Genomic DNA, 9,983 nt, shown 5'->3' with positions numbered 1-9,983 from the left:
CATCTGCTCCACCGCCAGGAGGTGTCGGCCCAGGAAGGGGGCTCTCCATCACTTACTGTGCCCAAACTTGACTGTAGCCGCCCTCAGTCCCTGGGCCCAGGGCCCCCTCTTCCCCATGGGTGTGCACCCCGGATCCCAGATTGCTAGGTATGGTTATCAGTGTGCACAGAACACACAGACCCGGCAGCTGGGAAGGAGACTGGCACAAACATCTGGCCTATGGATCCCGATTTTACCATTTCCTACCCGAGGGACCTCAGTCACCAGTGACCAAGTCACTTTCTGAGTTCCGGATTATAAAACAGGAAGCATTTCCTTCCTTGTGAGATAACCCAGTACTCAGAAGCTTTTCATTATTAAGGACACCCACACAGACCACGAGTCACATACGGTTCCAGGACAGTCACGGGATTTTTGGTGCCTTTGGGTTTGTTCCTCCCCAGGCTGAGGGTCAGAACTGTCCAGAGGCTTTTAATAAGTTTCTCAGAGCTCATTTAGCCACCATGTCATGGCAGCACAGTAGAGAAGGCTTTGATTCTTAAAAACATGATAAATGGAAATCAAGCTTTAGGTTACAGCCCCCCCCACGGAAAGAGGGGGCGCTGGTCATGTTGACTGAGGTGTGTGGCAGTCATCCCAATGGCTTCAAAGGCTTCATCCCCTCAGGAAGTCCAGTCAGTCCTGCCATCAGGCCACGTGGGGTTGGGGTAGACAGTCGGCCTCATCTCCACCTGCCAGGGGAAGTGCACCCCAGCCCTTGGGTGCCCACTGCTTCTCACTAAGGACGACAGTATGGAACCTGGGACCTGGCAGGGCTCGTTGGGATAGGGTGGGGAAGCCACAGCACCCCAAGCCCAGCTTCTCGAGAGGCGAGCAGCTGCTCACCCCCTGGCATAACAGGAGACCAGTTCTGGCCTCGGCATGAGGCAGCCCGATACTCGGCAGGGAGCACCTTGGAAAGTGGCTGTGGCCCCAGGGATCCGCTGGGCACGGTGCATCACAGCTTTGGCTTGTTTCATGGTAAGCTGGAGAGTGAAAATCAGCTGGGCTGGGGCTCTGCCAGCTTGCCCGGGGGACAGGCAGGGGAGCCCTGGTCCAGGGAGGGGCAGCAAAGGAAGTGTGAGGCCCCCCTGGGGCTCAGTGCTCCGGGACATCTGGGTATAGCCCGTTGTTGGGAGAGCAGGCTACCAGGGTTCGTGGGGCTGCCTGGCCGTGACTGGTGCTTGCAGGGGTCATAGGCAAAGGCCAGAATCTAGGCCAGGGCTGTAGCAGCAAAGGGGAGCCACCCAGTCAGCCCAGGCAGACGGGGAATGTGGAAACACGAGACAGAACAGCAAAGGGCAGTCAGCTCCCCGACTTCTCTGGGAACCCGCTCGGCTGCCATTCTCCCCACTCCTTCCGTCACCTTGAGAAGTCTGTGCCCAGCCTCACGCCTGGCTGGGCGGCTGATGCCCAGCCCACAGTGGGGGCGGCCCAAACGGAAGGCAGGCCTTTAAGGGGAAGCTGCTGGACCTCGCTGCCTCCCTGCCTCTGCACATGCCCATTGAGTACCGGCTCAGCTGAGCTGTCAAGATCTCCTACCACATCCTAGGGGTCTAAAGGGGAAATGAGCTTGACTTCACACGGAGAGCAGGGGCGGCAGCAGCAGCCCTAGGCTGGGGGAGGGGGGCGTATGTAAATGAAGAACCGAGACGTTGAGGCCAGGAGGGAGTACAGAAGCCGCCAAGCGAAGCCAGGAGGCAGCACGGTGGGGTGGCGGAGGGAGCAGTCCCCATGTGGAGGCACGAAGAGGTCTGGGCCCGGAGCCCAAGGCGATCTGTTGCTGAAGCCAGACGGGAGCCCCAGGCAGAGCAGAGCTGCTGAGGGACAGGACAGCACCTTCACCTGCCCCTGGCTGCCCCTTCCTGCGTCATTCCCCATCACGCAACAGGGGCTGGAAAGACAGGCAGAGGCAACGGGGTTAAAGGCATCCCCTCAGCATGGCCCTACCGTGCACGAGTCCCACAGGCCTGAGCGGCTCAGACAGAACCCTGACCTGCAGAACGTTCTCCACCCAAGCCACGTCTTTTAGGGAAGCCCCAGAGCCCCTTGGCCTGATAGACAAGCCCCCCTCACTACACCCTTCGGGTGCCTGATGGCCACAAGCAGGCGACACCTAGTTCAAGCGCTCACCCCTTCGGCCTGCTAGATAAATCCTGCCTCACAAGACTAGCCCCAAGGCTGGAAAAGTAGAAATTATGACACCCGCTCATCATGCCCAAGCCCTTCCTTGGGGGAGAGAAGGCCACGCTTTCCCCTCGTGAAACCACAGGAATCTGGGGAGGTGCAGAAAGACCTGTCCTCTCCCAAGAAAAGAGGTTCCCGGAGCCCCCAAGCCCGAGCAGCTGCTGGGGTGTGCTGCGCTGACCCCCGTGGGCCCCACCGCCAACCTAACCCCACCTTCAAGCCACTGGCTTTCCCACCACATTACGGAGTGCTCTTCCTGGCAAGGCCCAAGCCTTTCCTGGGGGACCCTTCTCGAGACCTGGTCCAACCCCAACCTGGAATGGGAGACTAGGACCCCATACCTGTCCTTCCGTCAGGGTCCCTGGCTCTGGGCGTTTCCAAGACGAAACCAGGAGGATATAGAGCACCAGGAGCCCGAAGACCACCACCAGCATCCCCAGGCTGTTGGCAAAGATGGCTTCCCCGGGCAGATGGGAGTACGGCTGGGTGGCATTGTTCCTGAGGACGACAAAACAAGGGAGGCCCTCGACAGACTTTCTACCTGTTTTGCCCAACACCCTTAGCAGATGGTGAAGAAAGCTTCCAAGGACCATCTGTGACCTGGAACGTTAACATACTAAGCCCTTCCCACCACAGCAAATCTCTGCAGACTGGTTTTTCCCGCTGAGGGAACTAAAGCTCAAAGAGGTGGGATGCACTTGTCCAGTCACAGAACTAGGAAATGGCACAGCCAAGACGTAAAGCCCAGTCGGACTTCATATCTATTTGCTTTCACTACCTACGCTCCCGCCTAGAAAGAATAAGAGATGGTAGTGGTTAGACATACAGGCTGTAATCTTGACTCAAAGCCAGGCTCTGCCACTTACTGGCTGTGTGCCCTTAGGTAAGTTACTTAACCTCTCTGTGCCTCAGTTCCTTTATTTGTAAATGGCAATGACAAGAGTACCTATGTTGTAAAAATGATTAAAGGATTCAATTTAAGGCGCTTAGAAGAGTTTCTTAGTACTTAGTAGGCTCTAAGTACTTGATACACACAGTAGGTACTAAGTCAATTTGATGGTAGATAAATGTTTGCTGAGCAATTTACCATCTCCATCTGAAGACTCCATGACCTTCCAGACCAGGAACAAGCCCAACTCCAAAGGCTCCCCTCCCTTGGCTAGGTCCTATGCTCACAGGGCACACCTTTCGAAGACCCCATGTCTTCCCCCTCCGTGTTACAGTTGGGGGCCCCACTGCACTCACAGACTGAAGAAAAGCTTCTCATTAATGCCGGAAATGACCGACGCGATGGACAGAGAAAGGATGATGACTCCAAAGAAGACGTGGACGGGTTTAAGGAGGCTGCGCAGCCACTCGGACGCCCAGGGCAGCAGGAAGACGACAAAGCCCAGGAACCACTGTGGACACAGGGAGAAAGAACCTGACTGCTCTGTGCTGGGCACCTCACTGGGACCTCCTACCCTGCAGTAGTCCCCCGCCCTTCTTTCCCAGCTCAAACCTCCCATCAGGGGCCACCCCTAGCTTCTGCACTGTGGTCGCTTCTTAGCCAAACCAGAATGTTCCACGAAATGTTTAGCTATAAGCCCAGGCTCCCGAAAGCCCAGCCATCCTTGTATGTCTGTGTTTCCTTCCACTCCTGGCCCATAAGACTCCTTGCTTGTAGGGGGCTGATGTCAGAATGTGGAAGCCACTTCCAGAATTGCTTCTGGTTCAAAGAACAGTGGAAAAGATGATCTAGAGTTGGCGTGGTGTGTGCAGTGACTGGGTGACCTCAGCGACGACAGACGGGCAGCGCACCGGGTAAGAGCAGAACAGACGAGCATGGGAATCTACGGCATTTAAGCTGCCTGCGCTCTGGGATGCGCCCTGAGGAGCCGTCTCCGGGCGCTGAGCAGAGGGAGCGTGTGGTGCAGGTGCACGGGAAGCCCTGAGCAGAGCCCACAGCCGCCAGCTGGGAGCGGGAACCCAAAGGAGAGAACGCACCTGGCAGGCGAAAAGGAAAACGGTGACGATGCCCAGCCAGCTGTGCAGGGAGTAGAGGTTGGGGATCTTGGAGCGGCGGTGGAACTGAAAGACGGCGACCAGCCCCAGCACCGTCAGGATGAAGGCCAGCAGGTGCAGGGCCGCGTGGCCCATCTTCCATGGCAGCTTGGGCCCCGCCCAGGACTGCGGCAGCCGGTACACCAGTGAGGCTGCGGAAGAGAATGTCCCAGGGCCCAGCTTCTCCCCTTCGTGCTACTCCCCCCCGCCATGTTAGGGGCATGAACGCGGCCTCCCAACCAGAGGAGGAGGGGAGGGTAGCACAGAGCATCCCCCACACCCGCCCCAGCGTCTCCTATCCCTGCTCATTGCTGGCATAGTGGCCAGCCATAATGAGGTGTGTGTTGGGGCGAGGGGAGCATAGTGATATGAAGGGAGGAGTGGGCTTCTGGGACCTGCCCGTCTTTGACTGCATTACACACGCACTCGTGGGCACTTCTGCAGCTGCAAAAGCAATGTCACGTTCAATATTTCTTCTAAGCGAATTCTCACAACTGATGTCAGCGGTCACAAACGCAGGCTTTTAGCAAGGTTAGAGAACCTATGTCCACCCCCTGGCTCTGCCTCTCGGTCATCTGGCATCTTGTTTCCAAACCTCCCCATTCCAAAAATGGGGATAACGGTGGGGACTCATCTCACAGGCTTCTTGGAAGGACAAAACGGGATGAGGTTTCAGAAGTACACAGAATGAGCTGCTGTGATTGATGCCATCATTCCCATTTTACAGGTGGGGAAATGAGGCTCCCCCTGGGCCCCAAGGCCCAGCTCTGAATGCACGGGGCAAAGATGGGTCTGGCGGGAGGAAGCCGCTTCCTTGTGTAAGGACCTGACTAGGGCACGAGAGGCTTCGATCTCCCGCTCCCTAAAGCAAACTACAGCTTACGGGCCACATCCAGCCTGCTGCACGTTTTTGTACGTAAAGTTTTATGGGAACACGGCCACGAATATGTTTTGGGGTTAACCATGGCTACTCACACTACGAGAACAGAGATGAGGAGCTGCAACACGGGTCCTGTGCTTTGCCAAGCCTTTGTCATCTGCCCCTGTACAGGAAGTCTGCCACCCCAGCCCTAGAGTAAAGCTACCCTCCCCAGATGCCCCCATTCTCACTACTCCTTCCTGCGAATGACACCTGGGCCGGGAGACAGCCTGCCCCACCGCACTCCCAGAGCCGCAAAGCCAACGGCGACCAAGGCCAGCCCCGGGGAAGTCTGGGTACTCACCAGCGCTGTAGAGCACCACTAAGCCAACAACCATGAGCACTGGGTGGTAGTTGAACATGTGAATGGTGCCATCCCAGGCAAAGCCCCCATGCCACAGCTGCATCCAGTAGATGGTGAGGATGACACACAGCACGCCCAGGAGGCACAGGGCGTAGAAGGACAAGTAGAACCACCCCACGGCCATTCTGAGCAGGCGCTCCTGGGAGAAGCGGAAGTCACACGTCCCTGCTGGCTCGAGTGCCCCCCACGCACCAGCTACTGCAGGGAACACCGAACTCGCTCTTACTGGTAACGGCGGGCACTTTTCACTTTAGCCCTCCTGCCACCAGCCTGGGCAGCACCCCATGAGACCTGGGGTGCTGGGTCGGCCTGATCTCAGGTTATGCACAGTAAGGGTGGCCCCACCCAGGACCTGGCAGCACACAGTGCGGCCAGCGTGGGCCTGCGCCCTGCTCTGGAGAGGGGCTGGACGTCAAGGCTCTTGGCCCAAAGCCCTGGGATTAGCCTCCGTTCACAGGACTGAACGGTAAAGAATCCACACCACCGCCCCCCACCAAACAACAAGGGGCAGGAGTCCAGACCCAGGCTAGATCGCACAAATGCCTGGGCCCTCGGTTCTGACAGAAGGAGGCAAAAATATCATGTGCAAGGAGCCAACACACAGCGATCAGGCCAGCTGAGAGGAAGTCCTGGGATCGTCCACTTCTACGGAAAAGTTCTTCACCAGATGGCAAACTCTCTGGGGCTAACCCTCCCTTTGCGGAAGTAAGATCAGGCCTCGGCTCTGAAGGCCCCACACTCCACACCTTGAATTGGACAGCAGCCCTCAGATGTCCCTAGACCCCAGACTTCTGCTTTCTCTTCCTCTGAGGAAAGTTCAGAAGAAAAAAGAGGAAGCAAGAACTCATGGTCTAGAAAGCAAGAGTTTGTTTTGAGATTTCTCTGTGTCCTAGGTACACTCAGACACCTACTCCGGTTTCAGACAAATGTCTAGGGCCCTGAGCAGCTGCTCTTAAAAACCAGGCAACTGGACTTGAGGGCCGGCTGGCAGGCAAATGCACAAAGCCACAGGGCCAGCTCTGCTCTCGGGCCCAGCTCTCGTGGCAGTCCCCATGTCCCATGGGCTCACACCGAGGAGGGGACAGTGCGGCCTCCTGCAGCTGAGATCCCTCAGTCTGAACCAGGTAGCGGAGAGGAAAGTCCCTGAAACAGCCGAGAACACCCATGGAGATAAAACACTCGGTTCCTCACCTTTAGACGTAGCAGTAGGCTCACCGAGCGATGGCCGAGACTCCCGTTCCTATGAAGCAGGGCGCCTTGAGCAGATCACTTGGCATTTGTAGGACCCGGTTGTCTCATCTGAAAGGCATGAACGCATGAACCCCTTAGCTCCTGTGAGCAGTTACCATCCCCATTTTACAGATGAGGAAACTGGGGCTCAGGAAGATTAAACACCAGCCTTTGGACCCAGTCTGAAACCCATGAAACCCTTGTCTGCTGGGTTTCAAGGCTCCTGTTTTTTCCTTGACCATAGGTTGCTGGAAGGGCAAGTGAGGAAATGTCCTTAAGGACGTTGTGAGAGCAAAGTATTCTTCTCTTCTGGGTGTTGTCACAGGAGTTCATCCTAGCTACAAACTACAGCCTGAAGCTCGTGCCCCCCGTGCCAGCCCAGGCCCCCTGATACTGTGCCAACTCTCTCCACAGCAGGTGTCCCCCTACTAATGACACAGAAACAGACCCCGAACTCTCACAATGTGACCCAAATTGGCAGTAATCACTGAGAAAGGAAGATCCAAGGGGCTGGGGATAAAATAAGCTTCCATAAGGCCGAGGGAAAATAATGTCACCATCTTCCTAGAAGTTTCATGACTCAACTACTGAGCTCAGAGATTGGCTACCTGGCCTCAGAGGTGACCCCTTAGTCCCTGTAAGAGCAGAGAAAGTTTCAGGTCACCGGATGTTTCAGTCACCTGCCCAGGAAAGTCAGCATGAAGCACTCAGTCAGCAGGCTCCCTCCCTCACACAATTATCTTTCATGACTTCCTTTTCCTTTGGGGAAGAAAAACCAAAGTAAATATAATCAAAAGGGCTGTATCCACCCTTCTAGAAGAGGTCCTGGATTACTGCCCTGGGACAGCCTTAGAGTTCACAATGGGGACGCTTTTCTGACAGAAAGCTGCAAAGTTAACACTGTTCACAATACAAAGATGATCCCTTCCTCTGTGCAAGAGTGCAAAAGAAGAAAAGAATGCAGGAAGCCTGGGTGGCTCAGTCAGTTAAGCCATGGCCTTCGGCTCAGGTCATGATCCCAGGGTCCTGGGATCGAGTCCTGCATCGGACTCTTTGCTTGGCAGGGAGCCTGCTTCTCTCCCGCCTCTGCCTGCCACTCTGCTGCTTGTGCATGTGCACTCTCTCTCTCTGACAAATAAATAAAATCTTAAAAAGAAAGAAAGTAAGAAAGAAAAGAATGCAGTGAAAATTGCAACCCTAACACTGAGAATACTCTCTCATTGATTCCAAGAAAGTAAGTTGTGCTATGATTTCCGGATATGCTCACCATTGTTTGGTTTCTCATTCTGCCCTCACTTTGTAGAGCCCCAGGCTGTGACAGAAGTCAGCTTGCCCTTCTGTAAGGGCCGGAATGGTAAATATTTCAGGCTTTTCGAGCTGCAGTCTCTCTCCCAACTATGTCATCAACTCTTCTGATATAGTGCAAAAGCAGTCATCATAGACAGTACCTTCACAAATGAACACAGCCATGTTCCCAAAAAACTTTATTTGTGGGCACTGAAATTTCAGATTCATGTCCTTTTTACATATCAGAAAATATTATCCTTTTGGCGTCTGGGTGGCTCGGTGGGTTAAAGCCTCTGCCTTCAGCTCAGGTCATGATCCCAGGGTCCTGGCATCAAGCCTCACATCAGACTCTCTGCTCAGCAGGGAGCCTTCCTCCTCTCTCTCTCTCTGCCTGCTTCCCCGCCTACTTGTAATCTCTGTCAAATGAATAAATAAAATCTTTAAAATACAAAAAATATTTTCCTTTTCAATTGTTATTTTTTTTAAAGACTTTATTTATTTATTTGACAGAGAGATCACAAGCAGGCAGAGAGGCAGGCAGAGAGAGAGGGGGAAGCATTTTAAAACATTTTAAAAATGTAAAAACCAAGCAGGCGGTGTGTCATAGTTTGTCAACCATGATCTAAGAAATGTACTCTCCAACCCAATACTTCCCTCAGTTCCTTGACAAAAAGGCTTCTCCCTGGCTTCAGTAAAAAGAGATCAGGCCCAGGGTGCCTGGGGCTCAGCTGTTAAGTGTGTGCCTTTGGCTCGGGTCCTGATCCCAGGGTCCTGGGATCTGGCTCTCTGCTCAGCAGAAGCCCGTTTCTCTCTCTCTCCCACTCCCCCTGCTTGTGTTCCCTCTTTTGCTGTGTCTCTCCCTGTCAAATAAATAAAATATTAAAAAAAAAAAAATCAGGCCCCAGTGTAAGAAATGGGTAATTTCCATTCAGCCCTTGATCTTAGAAAAAGGCTCTATTCCAAACTCTTACAGTACTACTTTTATTATTTAGAACTACATAGATGGAGGAACAGAAAGTCGATTTGTTGCCCCCGTTTCCAGGATGAATGATGGGGATTTTGGAAATCCTAAGAATCAGACTTCGGGTTCAAGTCCTAAACTCTTCTCTTACAGATCAAGATCACTGGGACTCAAAGGAGAGCGACTTGGCCACGCTGAGTGGCAGAGCTAGTACAGGTTCCCAGTTCGCTTCCCTCAGCTCCAAGGTCTCCTTATGTCCAAAGGTGGCTTCTGTAAAGTCTGGGCTCAGGAGCGAGGACCCCTAAATTACAGTCAGGAGGTAGCTAGGCAAGGCGCTCCTCCGCGCCACAGAGATTACAGACCCGACCTTCCAGGCTGCCCCGGTGTGGCTCAGCTGTCCGGAGAACCCTTCCAGGAACCCCGAGCCCGATCCCCGACTCTTGTGCGGGGACGAAGGGCTGTTGGTCCTAGCTAACCTTCGATGACAATTAGGGCGAGGGGCTCCGCCTCCTGACTGCGACTTCCGAAGGGCTTTTGTGCCTGTACAACCACACCACACCTGCAGAAGGAAGGGAGCGAAAAACGGGGTCCATGTCCTACAAGAGAAAGCTGAGCTCGAGTGACGAGTAGCGACAGCACGAAGAGAGGCAGTAGCGGAGCCAGCACTCGAACCCAGATCCCCGGACTCCCCATCCGAGCTCTTCCTCACCCCCGAACCACAGTGCGTCGCAGGGGTCTCGGAGACCCGCCTCTCGCCCCCCGGCGCCGCAGCTACCAGGACTCCAGGCATATGGAATCACGAACCCACCGCATCACACACGAGCACACAGTCCTCGCCAGCGCCTCAGTGCCCACGAACCCGGCCGCCTCCCCCTCTTATAGGCTCCCCACACTTCCGGTCGCGCGCGCGGCCGCCTGGGAAATGAAGTCCGAGGTGGCCGGCTCCCATCTCC

The 9,983-nt window shown here is 54.8% G+C and overlaps 1 protein-coding gene across 5 annotated transcripts; it reads right to left on the bottom strand.

Moving 5' to 3' along the window:
• Nucleotides 1-408: 408 nt before the first annotated feature.
• On the bottom strand, nt 409-9,929 carry LOC132020403 (lysosomal membrane ascorbate-dependent ferrireductase CYB561A3). Of its 5 annotated transcripts, none has more exons than XM_059404559.1 (8): nt 9,740-9,888; nt 9,507-9,589; nt 6,744-6,851; nt 5,493-5,691; nt 4,213-4,421; nt 3,472-3,626; nt 2,568-2,724; nt 409-1,933 (listed from the first exon to the last, which is right to left on the bottom strand). In XM_059404559.1, the coding sequence occupies exons 4-8, from the start codon at nt 5,674-5,676 to the stop codon at nt 1,910-1,912; spliced, it is 729 nt and encodes a 242-aa protein (XP_059260542.1). In that variant the 5' UTR covers nt 5,677-5,691; nt 6,744-6,851; nt 9,507-9,589; nt 9,740-9,888; the 3' UTR covers nt 409-1,909. The 5 variants fall into 5 exon arrangements, with proteins under 5 accessions (XP_059260542.1, XP_059260551.1, XP_059260549.1 ...); XM_059404568.1 differs by having other exon boundaries at nt 9,839-9,854; XM_059404566.1 differs by lacking the exon at nt 9,507-9,589 and having other exon boundaries at nt 9,839-9,929.
• Nucleotides 9,930-9,983: the final 54 nt, after the last annotated feature.

Source organism: Mustela nigripes, chromosome 1 (assembly GCF_022355385.1).
Source record: "Mustela nigripes isolate SB6536 chromosome 1, MUSNIG.SB6536, whole genome shotgun sequence".
Taxonomy (NCBI): domain Eukaryota; kingdom Metazoa; phylum Chordata; class Mammalia; order Carnivora; family Mustelidae; genus Mustela; species Mustela nigripes.
This window is presented reverse-complemented; position numbering and strand designations above follow the sequence as displayed.